This window comes from Alternaria arborescens, assembly GCF_004154835.1.
Source record: "Alternaria arborescens strain FERA 675 chromosome Unknown contig_25, whole genome shotgun sequence".
NCBI lineage: Eukaryota > Fungi > Ascomycota > Dothideomycetes > Pleosporales > Pleosporaceae > Alternaria > Alternaria arborescens.
The window spans coordinates 127,748-147,704 of record NW_021167880.1 but is presented as its reverse complement, the minus strand read 5'-3'; the positions used below and the strand labels follow the sequence as shown (position 1 = coordinate 147,704).

Sequence of the window (19,957 nt, the reverse complement as noted above, 5' to 3'; positions counted from 1 at the left end):
TTCTAGAAAACAGGGATGTAAGATTAACCCCGACAGTTCCTGCATGGTGGAGCTGATCAACTAGTCCGCCGTAGACTTAGCCCATGTATAATGACCTCGCCCAAGTTTGGTACATGGCCCGACCGTTGAGCACGACGCCTCCTTTGCCATTGGCAGTTCCCTAATCCTTCCACTCACGTTCTCTTGTTGCTTTCACTTTTCTTCTTTTCTCAGCCATGGCGGCAAATAGCAGCATGCGTAGGAATACTGTTGTCGCGCCACGTAAGACAACTCTTTCCAAAAGGCCCAAATCATGGCTAACCCAAACGCAGCGAGCCTTCACCCGCGCACGTCGTCGCATTCCACTCAAACACCCGAACCCTCGCCCATAGACTCGATGCCCGCGCAATTGGGCTCTAATATGCCTTCCATCTCCACCACAAAGCCGAATGGCGCTCCGGCATTGCTCAGGAAGCAGTCGTCGCCTATGATGCCTCCTTTCATGGTTTCCGCACCAGGCAAGGTCATCGTCTACGGAGAACACGCGGTAGTACATGGCAAGGTAGGTTCGATACGACAACCATGGCAAGATGGATGCTGATGTTCTCTAGGCTGCTATCGCCGCCGCCATATCGCTCCGATCCTATCTCCACGTCTCGTTTCTCTCCAAATCGAATCGGACCGTTAAGCTGCGCTTCCCCGACATACAGATGGAGCATACCTGGAACATCGACGACCTGCCCTGGGACAGCTTCTCTAAATCAGGCAAGAAGAAGTACTACTACGACCTCGTCACGTCTCTGGATCCCGACCTTATGGCCGCCATACAACCCTTTATCGATGAAGTCTCGCCAAAAGCCCCCGAGTCGATACGCAAGATCCACCATGCCTCTGCATGTTCTTTCCTATACCTCTTCCTTTCTCTCGCATCCCGCAAAGTGCCCCCGTGTGTTTATACTTTACGATCTACAATTCCCATTGGTGCAGGCCTGGGCAGCAGCGCCAGTATATCCGTCTGTTTGAGTACGGCAATGCTTCTGCAGATACGTGCACTCAGCGGACCCCATCAGGATCAGCCGCCACAAGAATGCGAGCTCAACATTGAGCGCATAAACCGATGGGCGTTCGTCGGCGAGATGTGCATACACGGAAATCCCTCAGGCGTCGACAATACCGTCTCCTCAGGTGGTAAAGCAGTCTTGTTCCAGCGAAGGGATTACGACAAGCCACCTCTAGTCATACCGCTGCATAGCTTTCCTGAGCTTCCACTGCTGCTTGTCAACACACGACAATCTCGCAGCACGGCCACCGAAGTCGCCAAGGTCGCCAACCTACGCAACGTGCACCCCGCCCTCACAGAGAATATCCTCAATGCCATCGGCTTAGTGACCGAATCTGCACACAAACTACTCACATCACCAGACTTCGACGCAACCTCCCCCGACGCACTCAAACACCTCGGCGAACTCGTCACGATAAACCATGGTCTACTCGTCTCATTAGGCGTCTCACATCCCAAACTCGAGCGTATCCGTGAAATCATCGACCACACTGGTATCGGGTGGACAAAGCTCACAGGCGCGGGAGGCGGAGGATGCGCCATTACTATCCTCAAGCCCCAGCCCCCAGCGCTGACCAACGGCCACGCAAATGGCTTACACCACGATATCTCATCTGACGAATCTGACACGTCTGATGAAGCGGATATCGACTGCGGCGCATCCATAATATCTAATGGTACAAAGCTGAAATACAAGATTCTTGACTCCCTCGAGGTAAAGCTGGAGAATGAAGGCTTTGAGAAGTTTGAAACGACGCTTGCCGGTGACGGCGTGGGTGTGCTTTGGCCTGCAGTACTACACAATGGCAATGAAGAGGAAGGTGGGGAGGAGATTGACCAAGAAAAGTTTCTTCGGGCTGAGGGCACTATCGGCATTGAAAGACTGGTCGGAGTGTCGAGTTCGAGACGGAAGGGTGTTCGAGAAGTCAGAGAAGGGTGGAAATTCTGGAGGCCCTGGGAGGTTCCTGAGCGGTAAATCTGGATCTCTTCTCTTAATCAACCTTTTTGCTGATGATGTGTTGTGGCAACGTTCAAGCAGGTCTTAGGTTTCGTCTTCTGTTCATACTTCCTTGTTTGTTTTGCTGCATGTGGGGGATCTATTATGTTTTAAGCCTCAAGGTGGCGTGAAAGGAAGGGTTATAGGATTAATGTCTTGCACATATGAGATGGCTAATACGATCCGGCTGCAAGGTGCCTGCGGTTGAACTACGATACGCCATAGCTCGGTTTAACAATAAAAGACTTGCAACATAGTGAGAAAGAGTGAATGTGGCGCACCCTATGTGATTGGGCAGCGAATTTTTAGGTAGATCGGAAGCGAGCCACGCGCGATGGTGAGCCCAACCATTGTTTCGCGCCTCAGTCAACTTTAGACCATTTCTTTCTTCCACATCACTCGACTATAAAACCCTGCCCTACTGTCAGGACCCTTGGATACATCAGCCTAGACTACGCACAAACTCCGTCTCTTTATAAACGATTGCAATCATGGCACCAGGAAAGTGGGGTACGTCATGTTCGATGCCACTGCGCGCGCTTCAAGATGGAATCGTGAAGGCTTGGGACTAACGTATGTTGCAGACGACGAAGAAGAAGGCAGCTCTCCTCCTACCTCGCCACAGGTAGCGCCTATCGCCCGCCGCAGCAAATTTGACGACGAAGAAGAAGATGACGATGTGCGTCAGCCCACTATGCCCCGCGCTTGCACGATTCAAGCCCCGCCATACAAGGCTACATGTGCTGACTATGGACACAACAGGTACTAGATTCATGGGACGCTGCGGAGGACTCAGAAGTCGAGCGCGAGAAGGCAAAGAAGGCCGCCGAGGCAAAGGCAAAGGCAGACGCAGAAGCAAAGGCAAACCACAAGTCCAAGGCGCAGCGGATCGAGGAGCACAGGCAGGCAGCACTACGCCGGCGGCAGATGGAAGAGGATGGTGAATCTGAAGAGGAAGAGACCGAGGCCGAGCGCCGCGAACGAATGCGCCAGGCAGAGCTTGACGCCTCGCGCGCCCAAGCCGAGGAACTCTTTGGCGACTTGAGCGTCAGCAACAAGACCCGTGCTGGCAAGGCCATCACCGTCACCGACGAGAGCAACCCGGGCAATGCCATCGACCTGTCCTCACTCTCCATCTTCAATCCCAACACAAAAGACCAGTTCACCAAGCTCCGAGAGACACTCACACCTCTGATTGCTGCCAACTCTAAGAAGGGACAGTACTCGCTTTTCCTGCAGGAGTTTACCAAGCAGATCGCCAAGGACCTGCCGAGTGAGCAGATCAAGAAGATTGCATCTGGCTTGACCACACTGAGCAACGAGAAGATGAAGGAGGAGAAGGCTGCTGAAAAGGGAGGAAAGAAGACAAAGGCGGCAAAGACCAAGACTACGCTCAACGCGAGCAGAGACGTTGGTGTCAGGGCAGACACGAGGGCATATGATGATGAGGACTTTGGAGAGTGAGTCATGTCGGATTCCGTAGGAGTCCTAGAGGTACTAACATATGTACAGTGACGATTTCATGTGAGGCACGACGACGCTTTATATTCACACGCCTTCCCCCGTCGCAATCTCCTCTCGAGTGCGAGACGATCACATCCTACCGAACCATCCGGTAGTCTGGAGTCGCGGATGGCGTTTTTCGGGAATGAAAAGTCAGCATGCGTCTATGGCAGTCTGCGCTTGGCCTGTCTATCTCACAATCGAATTTCGAGACGAAGCGGCATGGGTTTGACACATAGGCGGTGCATCATAGATAGATACCAGTAGATGTCTGATTCACATAATCGAGCATGATATTACGTTCAAGTTACAACGCAAAATCGATAGGGGACCGTATTGAGCATGTGAGTTGATGCCGGCCAATGCCGCGTCGCCAACCTCCGACGCATCGCAACGCGGGGCAACATGTGTTGATGGAACGTCATCCCGCAAAAAAATTGAAGCCGCAGGTCGGTCGCGGTAACCAGATTTACTGCACCAATCACGGTCTTGTTGTTTGCACGGCCTCTATGCTATTGACATGCACTTTTAGGTATCAAGTTTTTGAGGGTTCCACAGCCTTTGGCGCATCACACGTGTAGCCCGTACCCCTCCTTGAGTCACTAAGTCGAGACGCGCCTCAATCTTGTACACTACAAAACGACACACATACCCACACATCCAAGCCTGCATATCTGCTCTGACGCTGTCCGCGCATTTAGCCACCTCCACGGCAGCGACCTTGTGCCCAATTGCAATTGCCGAAGTGGACCTCGTGCCTAGCCTGTCGCAGAATTCCCCATTCAAAGCCTTGTTGAAGGGTGCACAGCGCGCGTTCGCATTCTACAAGCCCCAGCAATTGCGTGCTTGATTCAGAAAGATGGATCTCGTCAACTCGTACGTTCCGCTTGTCTCCTTTCTCCATTCTTTTCCCTACTTCTGATAAGCCTCTTCTACCACAATGGGTTACACCAATGGCGCAAGTGATAATGAGCGAATCGCGCAAAGAGCGCGCCAGGGCAGCAGGAGTCTTCCATTCATGACTGACCTCTTGGGCAACAGCTTGAACGACCGCCTGCTCTTTGCGGTGCCTAAGAGTACGTCGTCGACACACTACTGGCAGAGCTCATAGATTGACAAACATCACAGAGGGCCGCCTCCACCAAGCATGTCTTGACCTCCTCCACGGCTCCGACATCCAGTTCCACCGACACTCGCGTCTCGATATCGCACTCGTCAAGAACCACCCGCTCGCTCTTGTGTTTCTGCCTGCCGCTGATATCCCAACTTTCGTAGGAGAGGGTCGCGTAGACTTGGGCATAACAGGGCGCGACCAAGTAGCAGAACATGAGTGCGTCGCACCGCCTACTGCTACCAGCGGTGTAGAGGAGGTCCTAGATCTCGATTTCGGAAAGTGCAGTCTACAGGTACAAGTTCCTGCAAAGGGTGACCTGGCAAAGCCGGAAGACTTGATCGGCAAGAACGTTGTTACAAGCTTCACCAACTTGGCTGAGCAGTATTTCCGGAAACTAGAGGCCGAACAGGCCGGAAACACAAACGGAGAGGCCAATGGCGATGCCAAACTCAAGACAGTCATCAAGTACGTTGGTGGCAGTGTCGAGGCGGCGTGCGCATTGGGCGTCGCAGACGGTATCGTCGATTTGGTGGAATCGGGTGAGACAATGCGCGCAGCTGGTCTCAAGGCCATCTCTACAGTCGTCTCATCAAGTGCTATCCTCATTAAGTCGAAGCACCCATCAGACCCCAAGCTGGTAGAGCTGATCACAGCTCGGATAAAGGGTGTTATCAGTAAGTAGCATCAGATCTCTCGCGTGGTACGGCGTGGCTAACTTCTTCATAGCTGCACAAAAGTACGTCCTGTGCACCTACAACATCGACCGATCGAAGCTGGATATCGCACGCAAGATTACTCCCGGACGCCGCGCTCCCACCGTCAACGCGTTGGAAGAAGATGGCTGGGTGGCTGTTCAGGCTATGGTGTTGAGGAAAGATATCGCTATTGCTATGGACAAGTTGACAGAGGTTGGGGCTACCGACTTGATCGTAACCAAGATCGAGAATTCGAGAACAGGAGATTAAGCGATCTCTTTGCTAAGGCCCATGGCTATTAGAACATGGCACGCGTTTATTTCACGATGCTCGGTGTGATAGATAGGAATTAAAATAGATTGATTCCATCGAAGCAAATGATGAGCCTGGTTCTTGGACTCATAAATATGAACAATGGGCTTACAGGCTTTCCACCACCTAGAGATGTCAGCTCACAAGAAGATCATTGGTTTTGGCTTTCAGTCTTGTGTATGTGACCCAAATTCAGGTTGGTCAAGCTCATTGTATTGTGAACTAGACGGCTGCGCTATCTAGCGCTAAGGTTGGAGTTTACCCCTTATTCCGACGCTAAGGCACATATCTACAAAAACGAACATGTCCGGCCGGCTGAAATCGTCCGTCAAATGCTTGACAGCAAGGGATGTCGACGCCAGCCTGCGCGAAACGCTGCGTTTCAATTTTTTCCTACTACATAAAGCGTACCAGTGTAAGTCTTTTCATCAAGCATTCTTGGTCCAACGGTAGGATAATTGCCTTCCAAGCAATTGGCCCGGGTTCGACTCCCGGAGGATGCATAACATCCTTCTCCACAATTGCGAGATCTTTCTTTTTGTCGCTGGTCGTGATGTAGGACGATGGCACGCCACAGATGAAGCACGTGATGACCAGTCTTTTTGGGCAAGCCAGAACCACACCATCTGGGGCTACTCGCATCACACATTCGTCCTCCATGTAATTACCAGAGCAAAAGGTAAGGAGCTTTCGTGAGGAGTCGAGAAGGTCACTGCCGCACTCGGGCGTGACTGAAATGTTTACATCTGGGTACAGCCATTAGAGTAGGCATCGCTTGTATGTACGGCTCACGATATTTTGTCTATGCAGTATAAAGTACAACAGAATGGAAGGAGACAGGTTTCGTGTGTCATTACTTGTCTCAAAATCAGTGGTGAATTGTCGTCTCGTAGAAGGTCAAACCAAGACCAAAAGATTGTGGTACCATTACCACCATCAGCTTTCAATGGAACAAGCAATGAGCTCGGTCGCATCCCAGACTTGTTGAGCCGACAGCCCAGCTGGTGTCCAGTTTACAATTCGATTAGTCCTCCTCAAGTCAATACCATCCCTAGAGCAGGAGTATTGTTGTATAGTAGATGATCTTGAACTGTAGCTGTGGTATTGATATTTCGGGTATTATACTAGACTAGGAAAGCCGATTGCAAAGAAACTCGAATGGTAGCCCAGAAGACCAAAAGCACCATCACTAAACCGACATTTCGTAGAAGTTGTAATGATTTGATTGTGACAAACTAATTACAATCTCGATATTACTGATCCACGTAGAGAGCGAATACTGCAATCACCACAGGTACAAAACAGAGCAAACAATCTTACAATAACCCGTCATAAACTCCATTGCTATGCCACGCTCGCTGATCGAAAAGAGGGAAGTCGTAATTCGTCGTCGTTCGGTTATGCCAGGTCAATCTACTCGATGCTGATCTTTCGAGGCTGAGGAGCCTGGGCTTTGGGAACGAGGATGCTCAAGATACCGTTCTTGAGGCTAGCCTTGACGCTGTCTTGATCGACACGAGCAGGGAAGGCAAAGGATCGGTGGAACTCTCCGACTGAACGCTCGCTGACCCAATACTTTGCCTTGTTCTCATCATGCTTGGAGACGTCCTTGTGCTCGGACTGCTTGGCGACCTTGTTGTTGGTTTCGCTGGGGTCGTCTTCAACGGTGGGCTGGTGGCCGAGCTTCTTCTGCTGAGAGGATTCGCCGTTTTCGATGAAACCCTGAGGACGTTGGCCTTCCTCGCGGACGTGCTCGTGGCGACCAGAGATGGTCAGCGTGTTGTTGTCGGTCCATTCGATGTTGATGTCCTTTTGCTCGACACCGGGAAGTTCGCCGTGAAGCTCGTAACCCTCTTTCGTTTCCTTCACATCGAATTTGGGAGTGAAGGATCTGATGTTGTTGAATTCCCGGTCGATATTGCGGAAGGCTTGCCTATCATACTCGTCGAAGAGACGGAAGATAGGAGCGAATTCCTGAGTGAATCGTGGGAAGAGAGACATCGTCTCTGGTGTAGTGGTAAAGTGTCGAGTAGTTGTAATCGTAGGCTTGGTGATGCGGTTGAGTTGTTGAGGAGCTCGTCGGATAGTTGAGCGAAGTGATTGCATAGAAGACTTGTTGATCTTTGTTGTTCTGATGATGAACTACAGGAGCTGCCTCGAGGGCTATATATAATCGAGGGACATGGCTCTCGAATCATCGCAGAGTGCGGGGAACATTGGTGTTGCGTAAACCAAGATGTTGCAAGAAGCTTCGGAGATGGCTCGGGGAGTTTCTAGAGCTTTCGAACACGATGTTTGCCGTCATGTCTTCGTTTGCGATCAGAAGACATCGTGAGATGAGAAGCTTCCAGTAATTGGAGGAAGTAGCCGTAATGGCATGTGCCCGGAAGATCATGCTTCGAGAGGGGGCAAGCACCAACTAGAAAGTTCAGAGTAATGGCTCAGAGCAGGTCACGTGATGGTGATGCTCGAAGTTTCCAGCGCGGAAGCAACATGTGATGCAAGAGTTGTCCAAAGAACATGTCACTACCCCGCGATGGCGGAACGAGCTGCATGGTGCTGGTCTGATGAACTGTATTGATGTGTCGCTGGCTCGCCGCCCAGCAATGCGCCGCTTCGACGTGCAAACTTCGATCTGGCATTCTCCCGCTACCTGTGGATGTCTCGGATACCTGGCTCAGACCATGTTTCCAATTGATTTCTTCCTCTTCTAAGTAAGTACTCGATGGTGCCAAAATCCTTTTTACCGACGTCTCTATGCTTGTGAAACTCAGATCTACGTATCATCATCAGCCGCCACACCAACATGTTGCTCTATTGAGCTTGCCGTACCTTGCAAAATCTCGGAAATGTGACTGCGTCTCCTACAGCTGTATGAGTAGGTTGTCAAGTTGGAGGCATCTGAATAGCATACCGTTGGCTTCTGCTTCACAGCTCTTAAGCATTGTCGGTAGAGCGACAATACGTCCTTCTGAAGTCCTGATAATCGTACCATCTCGCCTAGAATCGGATGCTCCGAGTGATTGAATATTCCACACTACGTAAAGCTGCGAATGATAGCGACCTTCGAATGCAGTACAAGTGTTGGCGAACCCAGCCCTAGCCGAAGAGTAAACACTTCAAACCCGAAGTGGCTAGCGCGATAGACTAAGAATCCCTATGATGTTAGCATCGCGTGCGCGAATCGTAATATACCCAAGCAAACACAACAACGCATTCTAGCTGCCTTCATACCTCGCGAAGTTTCGTGCACGGAGATGGGGTATGGAGCGCCAGCCTCCACAACTAAACAACTACATACATAGCTGCAAATACATCCCGAACGCACGTTATGCGTATGCGTCACGTAAACAAGAACCGCGCGGCAGATAGCAGATGACACGCAAATTTCATCGAACAGTCCGCCTGGATCGAAGAATCATTGCAATAAGAATTTCAGTGATATATAGGAAGCTCAAACTACAGGTCACCACCAACCTTCCGTTCCTGTTACATTCCATGTAAGATAGCCGTCTAGAGACAATCAGGGTGCGCTGATGCTCTCAAGTGGGTTGAGTTTGACCTTGATATCATGCGGCCATACAAACCATTGTTTGTGAAGATCCCATTCTTTGCTCGGGTCTTCAAGCTCAATCTGCCGGAACGTCAGCTCTCGTGTGTCATGTTGGGGTTGGGCAATGCATACCTTATATCTACCGAACACCGTCGCAACTACTTTGTACACTTCAACCAGAGCTAATGGCCTGCCAATACATATCCTATTTCCGCCTCCGAATGACAAGTCCACATCTTTCATCTTCTTGATCCTGGCCTCGTAAGCGCCAATCTCTTCTTGTTCGCCTTGCAGCCAGCGCTCCGGCCGGAATTCATAGGGTTTTGCGCCGAAGACGCTCTCCTTGTAATGAACGACCCATGGATTCACACCGACAATTGTTCCAGGCGGTAATGTCTCTCCATTAGGTAACGCGAGACCAGTTGCAGGTACGACGCGCTCGAGAATATGGCCAACAACGGGATGCATACGGAGGCCCTCTTTGATGCATGCATCGAGGTAAGGTAGGTGCTCGATTGTGGTATAAGGTGCGGGGTACGAGAGATTTGCAGCAACGAGTTCCTCGACGAGGCGCGCTTTCGAGGCTGGTGACTTGAGGATGTGGTAGAAGATAGCCTTTATCACAATGGCGAGGGTGTCGGCACCACCGAGAATCTGTAGGGGCAGAATCAGTCATGTTCTTATCGTAACATAGCTATGGGACACTCACGTTGATGATCATATATCCAATGACCTCATTATCAGTAACAAGTTCTGGAAATTCCTTTTTTGCCTCGAGAAAGCCATTGAGGAAGTCTTTCTTCCCATCGCCAAGTTCAGGTTTCTGCATGCGTTCCATAAAGCGCTCCACGGAGAAACCGGCAGCGACAGAGAAGTCATCGAACTTGTATAGCGAGCGTGGCCAATTGGGGTTCTTTCCAAGCCATTTGTCGAGAGAGGGAATTTGACCAACCTAGATGGGGTCAGTAGAGATTCACATACTGTAGAAGTTGTGACGACTTGTCAAGCACATACTACTGAGAAGTAGCGCATCACACGTTCAGCGGTCCCGAGCATATCGCCAACATCCGTACCCTGTTCCATGAAGCCAATGCGCTTGCTCCAAGTCATATCGCCCAGAAAATCCCAAGCAAAGAATGAGATCCAGTCAGCGATATCGCATGTCTTGTCCTTTTTAGCACCTTCCACGAAGCGAGCGTCAAGTTGAGTGCATAGTGTACGCAGATCGTCGTCCATAATGCTTTCGATTTGAAGAGCATTTTGAAGACTGTACAACTTTTGAACAGGCTTGACACCTTTGGAATGGAACTCGTTGCTGCGTGTGCTGAAGATGTTCTGGATGATGTGACCGTCTTGAAGGGCATCGTTAATGGTCTGACGTGATTAGTATGATGCATAGGTATCAGTGACTGCTTGAAACTTACGTAGTAATCGCTCTGTTGTAATGTTAGCGACCATCATACATAGCATTGTCACTGTACATGCTCACCTTCAAGTACGTTCCACGGGTGTTGTAAATGGTCTTGATCAGACTAGCATCAGCAACACTAACGGTGTTGGGACCAAGACGAACGATGTCGCCATGTTGTTCGTGGAGTCGCCTCTGTGTCTCGATGTGAGTTTGTCCATAGTGATTCAGGAAACGCCAGATATCGGAGAATTTGGCTAAGAAGGGACCAGGTATAGTCTTTAGTGGTGATTGTAGATAAGCCAGAACATATCGAGTAATGAGAAGTATTGCTCCAAGGCCGATTGCCTTCGCAAGTAACCCCACCAATGCCATCGTGTCACCTTGCTATGTGCATGCAATGTGATTCATGAAAAGAAAAGAAGAATATAAGTGGGAGGGGTAACGAACAAGGTAATGTAAGTGACAACCTTGGAAGGTCTTGACCTACCATGCAGGCTGTCCACTTTATGGGGACTGTTGCTAACTACCCGCATGTTCAAACTTGCATCTGATAGATGGGGAGGTGGAGCTAGAATCCAGCCGCTCCCGTTTGGGGACCGTGGTGCGCTGAAGCCGAACGAGACTTGCCAGGGTACGGCAGGGCGCCACTTGCGTACGCCTATGGAGCAGACCTCGGGACTGCTTTTGCCCGCCACCCCTTTATCGCAATAACACGCATAACGATTGGATGTAGCAGCCATGGTGAGTATCGGGGAAGCGGATTTGCGTGCTAGTAGGGGACTGACAGCGGGATGTATGGAGTATCACTGTACTAACGGAGACTAAAAATGCAGGCTGCTGCGGAGTTGGAGGAGATGAAAGGAAAAAGAAGTTCGTTCAAACTGCAGGTTCGAACGTATTAAAGCTTTGCAAAGTGTACACCACTACACCATGAAGATCTTGATGGTGCCTGCATGAGCAATATGGACTGGCACGCGTACCATAGTCCTGGAAAGCAATCTCGAAGGATCATCTTCCTTCACTCCTTTCCGCACACGATGCTGGTCAGACCGAAATTGATCCGTCGGATGTCAAAACGCTACTAAGGGTCGTTTAACCGAAGAGAGCTTAGCTAGTACTCGACCCCAGCGATCGCTAGCGCGGGCAACGGCCCGCCACGGAAAGGCCAAAACGATTTTGTACCACCTTACCTGCATGTCATGGGATTGTTGAAGAAAGAATGAATTATTGAGATGCGATCTTGAAGCCGCTTGCGTAGCACGAACTGTCCAAGGTTTCGCGATGGGCCAGACTAACGCACAGCACAGGCTGCCCGAGGCGGGATTTGACGAGATAGGCCCTCCACCCACGGGACAAGGGACAACCGGCAGCGGCACACTGTGAGTATCGTGTATCGATTGGGCCTGAATATCACTAGTGTCGCTGCCGAACGGTGAAGGAACGCGCCCCTGCTCCCGGGGCCGCGTCGACGTTCCAGCTGGGACAGCATTCGTCGGGGCAGGGAGCTGACCGTCAGCGAATCAGACGGAGCGGGCCTAGCTATGACGAAGCCCGTTGGACTGCGGAGCCTGTCAAGTCCAACTCGAGAAGAAAAAGCAATTGCCCAATCCTTCGCGCTCTGCAAGCTGCAAGATCCACGATATCACGGCGCGGCATATGCGAATGGAGCAACTATCCCGGCAGTGTTGAAAGCAATTTTACTCTCAACGAATCCACTGGATGTGCAAATCTACTAGTTTGCAGAGAGGGGGAAATAAGGGACGGAGTGGGATCATCGTAAAGCAACAACCCCCCACCAACATCAATGTGTTACGGCCGTGAAAGTGGCATGCTTTTTCGGTGGCTTGGCATGAGTGTGTCCCCAATCGCAGTGCCTCTTTGCAAGACACTTAGAGCGACAAAGATGGCAACAAAGCTTTGACACTATGCCCCGTTCGATTGTCCATGCAGGTCCCGAACACTAGCTGATCGTTTTCGCTTGGAAGGTCGGGCCCGTTCAGTTTCCCATAGGTGTGAGAGATGTGCATTGGTCTGCTCGAGCCTCGGACGCGCTGCAAGTATGTTTGTTCTTTAGCACGGGTGTCTCAATTCGTGGGCGTAAACAAGGCTGTGAGTACGTCAGTTCACTGACACTCCTTGCCGCCACTCGAGTTGCTCATCTAGAGGATAAAGCAGTCGATATCAAGGATACGCTGCTCATCCAAACCCCATCCTTCCCCTAGTAGCACATATCCAGCTCTTTCGTACTTGTCTTTTGATTCGGCGACACCTCCCCCAGCGATATCCTCCCCAGGGAACAGCAGAGCAGAACGCGAAGAAAAGAAGCGTCTTCACTACGACCCTAGCTCTATCAGCCGCCGAGATGGGCAAGCCAGCAGACTTTGCGAACATACTCAATGCAGTGATGTGGGCTCAGGTGGTTCTTGGTACTTTTCTTGTTGCATTGCGAATGTACACGAGACAGTACATTGTCAGAAACGTCGGATGGGACGACGTGTTGATGTTGGTCAATCTGGTAAGTTACGTTGCTTACTCCCAGACAACAAAAGCACCTCTTCACAAACAATCATCTCAACATTCATCGTAAGCTTTTATGACTGACGTTTCAAGGCTACCTTTATTGGCTATGTCGGCTGTATATCGGTCGGTATTACCTACGGTGTTGGTAAACAGACAGCGGATATCGTTCGTCTTGACCTCAACTACTCCAAGTCTATCATGTGGGAAGCCATCGGCCAAGGCATATGCATCATGGGCATAGCTGCTTCCAAAGGCTCAGTAGCGCTCTTCCTCTTGCGCATCGTTCTCAAGAGATGGCATATCGCTATCCTCTGGTTCTGTATAGTCAGCACAACAGTGCTTTGCATCATTACGACAACCCTGTTATACACACAGTGCGTACCTTCGGCATTCTTGTGGGACCAAACAATCAAGGGTGGCTACTGCTGGCTCAACTTCACTGAGGTCGGCCTGACCATGGGTGCTTGGTCTGCAAGCATGGACTTTGTTCTTGCTCTCCTTCGTACGTAACTCTGCTGCGCAATGATTTCGAGGACGACACTGATTCAAAATAGCCTGGCATATCATCATGGGACTAAATATGAAGCGTAAAGACAAGATCGCAATCGCATCTGGTCTTTCACTCGGCATCTTCGCGGGCGCGTGCTCCGTTGTCCGGACTATCGAACTACAATCTCTGTCGTCCTTGGAGAACTACGTATACGACACCGCTAGCATGCTTTTATGGTCCTCTACCGAAGTGTTTCTCACAATTGTTTGCGCCTGTGTACCAGTCCTCCGTCCGCTTTACGTCCGCATCAGATACGGTACCTGTGGCGACTCTTCAGGCCAGAATTCATATCCACTCAAAGACTACTCCAAGTCCAAGAGTAGTCGCGGTATGGATGGAAGCAGAAGGTCAGAGAAGATATACATGGGCCCTGGAGAGAGCGTGTTACAGACAACTGTTCGCATGGGTAGTGATACAGCGAGCGAGGAAACGATACTTCGGGAGAGTCACGCCAACAACGCATGGAACAATGAGCCAAGGACAAAAGATCCCAACGATATCACGATCACTACTACGGTCAGTACGAGGGACGATTATGTATAATTATAACAGGACAAATAGCACACATCAATGCTTGTTTGGAAACACTTATCTGGGGCAACATTTAACGTGACGCGTGTCATCTATCGAATTCTTGATTGTTGGTACAAAACCAGCAACAAAACGCATGGACAGCGATTCTGCTACTTACACAAGCCACGAAAGCTCGCGATAAAGCTATATACCGCTAGCTCTACTGTGGATCAACTTTGTGTCAAGAGGTCTACTTGACATGAGCGACGACAGCACATCTTTCATTTGTCAAGACGGCTTTTATTAGAGCACTATGTGCAACCAACGACAAAGATAGTCAGTATTTTCTCTGACCTCATAGAGCTATTTAGACAGTGACACAAACACACGACGAACTCCTTGGTAGAATAGCGAACGCTTGATACATGTTGTGCGTAAGCGTTTCTTCTGCTCGGGGAGGAGTCCTAGGGAGAGTGTCTCCCCGCACCACCTTCTCAACAGAGGAGAATTGAACGACAGACTAGTGTCTCTGGCCCCTGCCTCCGGAAGGCGATGTCTGTTCCCTTTTTCTTTAGTACTGCAGCTGTGCCTCATCGGTTCACGGCCCCACAATTTTGCCCTGCGGAAGCTTGCAAGGGTCTTGCCGTAGCCGCAGCCGTCGCAACACTCCTCTGTAGATCGCACTCTCCCCTCTTTGATTTTACTTTTTGAGCACTTTCTTTTCTGCAAATCTACAAGGCGTGCTGCAACAAAATCCGCAAACAGTATGTTCCCCACCAGCTCATCGCGTTCCCCGCTCGGGAGGAGTGAGATCCGTTCCCACCTCGGGTCGGGTCATCACCCTCCAAGGCCCTCGAAGAGCTTTTAGATAAGGATCGTTGTGGCTTACCACAAAGCTGCATGACTGTGGAGAGCGAGCTCCATTTTGCTTATGTGATACTCCGACCTACTTCTAAGTGATCAACAGCACTGTCTAGTTGGAAACTCTCGGACACAATTTAGCATGAAGCTTGAGCGTGTGCGTTGCGTCGATTTCCTCCTCACAAATGTACAGTCGCCCTGATCTAGTGTGTTTGGAGACGCGAATTGATTGACCAAGATGGAGAGGAAGAGATGGAAGATATGCAGTTATTTTTTGCTCGCATTCGACTGTGAGCGATGCGCTTGAGTGGCAAATAACGACGAGGCAAAAAACGTTCACGACAATGAGAAAACAGTCCCAAGATCTGTTGCCACCAAAGCGACTGAGAAAACATGTAGCAGTTTGACAGTACAACAGGTCGATATATAAAGATAAGATTCCTTCTCAACAGAACACACTCTTCGATAGTCACGTGGACACCTCCTAAACATCGAGATAGTTAAAATCCCTTAGAGGGTACAGGAGTTTGTGTAACGCACAAGTTTAGCCACGTCTTCGCTCTTCCCAACAGTCCGATTGAGTTGCGACCAAGGTCCGGGAGAGACCGGTCCCACGTCCTTCACACTACGATCCTCTCTGTCCGTCAAGGCTCGAGAGCAATGCGATGGTGTGTAGCTCACTGGACACCGCCCGTGCTGTTCCGGATGGCGGCTTGGTTCATGTTCTTCCTGTGTTTCGGGCTCAACAGTAGTTGATATGGATAGTCGGCGGAGGTCTATCGCTCTATCAGCATGTCTCAAGATGGGTTTCGGCAAAGCTTCGCTCAAACGAAAAAATTGTAAGTGAACTTACTGTTGACTGATCTTTGACGTTGGAACTCCTTGTACTCATGTGACGGAAGATACGCGCCACATCCTGTTGGAGTACATGCGCGGGATGTGGGTGATTCATCTGCAGCGCTACTTCCTGGTTCAGTTCTTGCTCGAGGGTAGGTGTCCAGGGATATTGGTGTGGAAACAGGGTCGCTATGCATGGCTTCGCTGTCGGTGAGCTCGAGCCTGCTAGGCCAAGGCTCATGCTTTGAGAGATCAAGATGAGCACCCATACAGCCCAGCTCTGTCAGATCAAGCCGTTTATCTGGGACTGGTGACTGTCTTCTAGCTCGAATATCGCGACGGAATTGGTCCTCGCGGGCTTGGATGCGGTCTGGGCGAATATCCGATTCCCCATTACTAGACACCATTCTGTCCACATGTGGTGAGACGATGCAGGACGTGAGATTCGCAGGTAAAGAGGCTGAGAGTAAGACGAAGGAATGGTTGTAAGAGTACCAGGCAAAGCGACAATATGATGGACCAGGGCGTCTACTGCAGCTGAGATGATATTGCTTGCGAAGATTGCCAGCACTACGAAGTGTTTGTAGAAACATCGACAAGACTGATCAGACATGGGTATATATACGACTTAAGAAGCGGCTATATAATGTGCTGGCGGCTCGCACATGCTTTTGCGTGGTGGGTGAATCTCTAATCATGCTTCCGACACTCACTCATGCAGGTCAAGTTCCCACAGGAACATGAACAACGAACGTTCCATCAAACCAGAGAATTCGGAGAGACCGTGAAACAGTGTGAGCCAGGATTCAGGAGTAGGTCTATCCTCCGAAACGTCTTTCTTCGCGGACGACCTTACCGTATGCGACGAACGGTAGCCCTGCAGCAAGGCGCTAGTAATCGTTCGCTCCTGGGAATAAGGCTTCAACGGCAGCGCCGGACTGACACGACAGCATTCTCGAAGCTTTTGACACAGGAGCCGTGCGTGTTGAAGCGTCACTGCCGTGAGCCGTTTGCTTCGGCTCGCTCTAACCCATTAGGCTCGTGGTCAGCCCATGTCAGGGCTCATGTGGTCTGCGACGAAGACGGATAGGATCAGGATGCCTGTATTCTATCCGCCGCCAGTAACACACGGGTATACCGACACCTTCGCAAAGTCTGGGGGCCAAGACATCGTGTTTGGATCCTGAAGCCTACATCCATCCAAAAACGCATGAACTACCGGCAAGAATCGATGAAAGCTTTCACCGCTTGTCCTTCTGTTTGTTACCGGGTTCATACGCTAACTACAAACGTTCGAAGAGACTGTCGATCCATTATTATCATGGTGTGCATAGAATTAACACGATGTTGGTACAGTTCGTGCACCCTGCCGTCCCAGTCCATTGGAGTGGGTGGTGGCTGCATAAGCGGAAGACACATGCATCATGGCAAGACATGGTCGAGAATTACTGGCCGAATAATTTGTACAAGTTAAGATCTCTATGGGTCACCAGTAGCAGGGCATGAGCCGATGCCTAGTTCGCGATATTGCGACACTCAAACCAACAAAAGGAGCGCACGACCTTTCTATTCGCGTCCATTTGAGGTACTGAAGTGGAGGTAGAATCGCGAAAGGCTACGGATGCGGTGCAATGATACCCAATCGTTTCCAGCGTCAACTCATGAGATGTCAGACGAAGTAGCGGTAAGCTTCTCCAGTTGACGTTGGTGCTCACCGGAAGCAAGGCGTCTGACCACTGAACAACATAGAGGAGAGATAGTTCCTGCTATTCCAAGTACCGGACTTAGATTCTTCTATGGCGTTGCGGTGTGCTGAAAGTTATTCTACCAACGACTATTCGGACGTGTTGCACAATTCGGGCAATGGTCTACCAGGGTAGTCAACAAGCCTTAAGACTTGGCTGCATGCGGCGTGAACCGAGTTCGTGCCACCATGACCGCGCCTGTCACAAGGATAGACTCGGTAACCACCCGTACGTCTCAGGCTAAGGCATATCTAATCTTATCAGCAACGCCGGGTCAGAGACGACTGTCTACCAGATTGGTGTGCTACGGCCTAATGAGCTTGAACACGGGTCCGCTTCTACACACTGTCTCTGTCTTCCAGCACCCTAAACAAGAAGAAGACTCGTCCGAAGTCCTTGTCATCTAGGAGATCAGACCTTATAGAGTAGCTGCGCTGTGTTCGTGCTAAACACTATCCACTGGGCGAAGGCAATGTTATCCATTTAACTTACCTAAAACTATCCACTAGGACCATGATATCAATGCGGGGTCGGACACGCCGACTTTGTCAGCCTTGCCGGCACGTCATTGTACAGGGTTCCTCCCGCTGCCTGTCTGGGGAATGGAAAAAACGCGAACAGCGACCACAGTGCGGAAGGGGCTGTGGTATGCATTAGATCGGCAACGGCGAGTCCGAAGCTTGACGCCAGGTGATGCGCTATCACAACTGCGGCGCATAGTGCTCCAAAAAGCTAAACGGTGTGTTCACGACGTATTTGTGATGAGAGAACACAATGCACCACCGTGGTGAAGGATGGCGGTGGCCAGGGTAAACGGAGCCAGTGTCGGACCTAAACACGGGGTAGCTAGATATGAACTTCTGGAGTCGTTGGAAGTCGAGATTGGTGTTTCTACCGAGCGGTAATTCTGCAGCGGCATGACGTCAGCATTACTGTTGTAAACATGGACAATCATCAAATGCAAGAACAACTATATACTGTTTTCTCTCTGATACGTTTAGGAACTAAACAGTAAAGTGCAAGTAATGTATGATCATGCCGGAAGAGATAGAAATGACAACACTTACTTATGACTCTTGCATTCTATGCATAGCTGCTTTTCCAGTCTTCTACCCACCTCTTCGCGATAAGTCTCGTCCAAAGTTTTCGAAGTAAGCGTTGAGTGTGTTCGCTCGGTCCATTGTCGCTATACTGTTTGTGAACATCCATACACCAACCACCAAACATCACAACCCTGGATGGGGTACGCATTCCTTTCGACTCGTTACATTCCAGCGCCATATCACTTTTCGACACCGTGCAGAATCCTCTAGCGACACCAAGTTCACTTCTGTGGCTCAATCAATTGAGACAACGAGCTCTTTCCGACGTGCTTTTGCTCTACGTGCTTTGGCTTTTCGACGCGCTCTCTGTTGAGCACGATTGTGCTTCTCGATAAGCTTCAACGTGTGATCGATTTTCAACTCCTGAGGGAAAGTGACAGGGTTGCGCCAGTAGTCCATAGGAGACCCTATGGAGAAGTGAAGCCAGGACTCATCCGCCACGCTTCCACAGACACACATCGTATCGAGTGACACTGTACCATTCTTCATAAATGCGCGGTGTGTTAGCCCGCAGCCTGGACACAGCTGGCCGATACGCAGTTCGCCGTTTGGATGCCGGGATAGGTCTTTGACGCCAATCTGGAGGATATCGGAGCATGCAAATCTTTTGGAAAAGACAAGGCCACATGCTCGACACGTCAGACGTTTGAAGGGGTGAGCTCCGCGGAAGTGAATCAAGGTGTTTTCGGTGCCGCATTTGCATAAGAACGCTCCGTCTGCAACATTCATACCGTGGTTTCGGCGTGTGACGTTCGGGGTTTCCTGGTCGTACCAGAGACTATCATCTGGGATCCCTTCAGCACGACGTGCTTCCCTCAAGTCCTTCTCCAGTCGAACAGCAGATTTGGGCTTGTTCGCAATGCGGAGAAGCAATCGGATGGTGTTGACGACGTGTACTAGCATTCTTGTGTTGGTGGATTGTATATTGGACGATTATTTCGTTTGATTGTTGTCGTCTGTGTTGGTTTGGGGGCCAGTTTAGTGGATATATGATGATTTGTTGGCTGATAGGAGGTTGGGCGAGTCAGAGGGAAAAGCAAGTTATGTGCAGAAAGTAAGTATTGTAGCTAGTTAAAGTGTACCATTATGTAGAGTCAAAATTCAGTATTTTCAGCTAGGCCTCTTCCAATGAGACATTGGCCCATACTATCAGGATGTCGTATAAGGTATTAATCATCATTTGCGCCCTGGCATGAGCACCTGT

General features: G+C 50.2%; 8 protein-coding genes across 8 annotated transcripts; 4 read left to right on the top strand and 4 right to left on the bottom strand.

Annotated features, from left to right (window-relative positions):
- Positions 1-215: 215 nt before the first annotated feature.
- Positions 216-2,015, top strand: AA0111_g9140 (hypothetical protein; the record flags this gene model as incomplete). Its single annotated transcript, XM_028655666.1, has 3 exons — positions 216-261; positions 312-541; positions 591-2,015. 3 exons carry the CDS (start codon positions 216-218, stop codon positions 2,013-2,015), a joined length of 1,701 nt encoding a protein of 566 aa, XP_028503181.1.
- Positions 2,016-2,527: 512 nt separating this feature from the next.
- On the top strand, positions 2,528-3,564 carry AA0111_g9139 (hypothetical protein; the record flags this gene model as incomplete). The annotated part of the gene is made up of 4 exons (XM_028655664.1): positions 2,528-2,546; positions 2,621-2,715; positions 2,799-3,496; positions 3,549-3,564. The coding sequence occupies 4 exons, from the start codon at positions 2,528-2,530 to the stop codon at positions 3,562-3,564; spliced, it is 828 nt and encodes a 275-aa protein (XP_028503294.1).
- Positions 3,565-4,479: 915 nt separating this feature from the next.
- AA0111_g9138 (ATP phosphoribosyltransferase) lies at positions 4,480-5,618 on the top strand (the record flags this gene model as incomplete). Its single annotated transcript, XM_028655663.1, has 3 exons — positions 4,480-4,615; positions 4,668-5,327; positions 5,380-5,618. The coding sequence occupies 3 exons, from the start codon at positions 4,480-4,482 to the stop codon at positions 5,616-5,618; spliced, it is 1,035 nt and encodes a 344-aa protein (XP_028503295.1).
- Positions 5,619-7,073: 1,455 nt separating this feature from the next.
- On the bottom strand, positions 7,074-7,766 carry AA0111_g9137 (hypothetical protein; the record flags this gene model as incomplete). Its single annotated transcript, XM_028655662.1, has 1 exon — positions 7,074-7,766. The coding sequence occupies one exon, from the start codon at positions 7,764-7,766 to the stop codon at positions 7,074-7,076; it is 693 nt and encodes a 230-aa protein (XP_028503292.1).
- A 1,417-nt stretch (positions 7,767-9,183) lies between these two features.
- AA0111_g9136 (hypothetical protein) lies at positions 9,184-10,996 on the bottom strand (the record flags this gene model as incomplete). The annotated part of the gene is made up of 6 exons (XM_028655661.1): positions 9,184-9,294; positions 9,346-9,867; positions 9,923-10,165; positions 10,228-10,587; positions 10,638-10,649; positions 10,703-10,996. 6 exons carry the CDS (start codon positions 10,994-10,996, stop codon positions 9,184-9,186), a joined length of 1,542 nt encoding a protein of 513 aa, XP_028503293.1.
- A 1,990-nt stretch (positions 10,997-12,986) lies between these two features.
- On the top strand, positions 12,987-14,237 carry AA0111_g9135 (hypothetical protein; the record flags this gene model as incomplete). The annotated part of the gene is made up of 3 exons (XM_028655660.1): positions 12,987-13,139; positions 13,235-13,646; positions 13,699-14,237. The coding sequence occupies 3 exons, from the start codon at positions 12,987-12,989 to the stop codon at positions 14,235-14,237; spliced, it is 1,104 nt and encodes a 367-aa protein (XP_028503291.1).
- A 1,508-nt stretch (positions 14,238-15,745) lies between these two features.
- Positions 15,746-16,146, bottom strand: AA0111_g9134 (hypothetical protein; the record flags this gene model as incomplete). The annotated part of the gene is made up of 2 exons (XM_028655659.1): positions 15,746-15,844; positions 15,922-16,146. The coding sequence occupies 2 exons, from the start codon at positions 16,144-16,146 to the stop codon at positions 15,746-15,748; spliced, it is 324 nt and encodes a 107-aa protein (XP_028503218.1).
- A 2,841-nt stretch (positions 16,147-18,987) lies between these two features.
- On the bottom strand, positions 18,988-19,656 carry AA0111_g9133 (hypothetical protein; the record flags this gene model as incomplete). The annotated part of the gene is made up of 1 exon (XM_028655658.1): positions 18,988-19,656. One exon carries the CDS (start codon positions 19,654-19,656, stop codon positions 18,988-18,990), a length of 669 nt encoding a protein of 222 aa, XP_028503289.1.
- Positions 19,657-19,957: the final 301 nt, after the last annotated feature.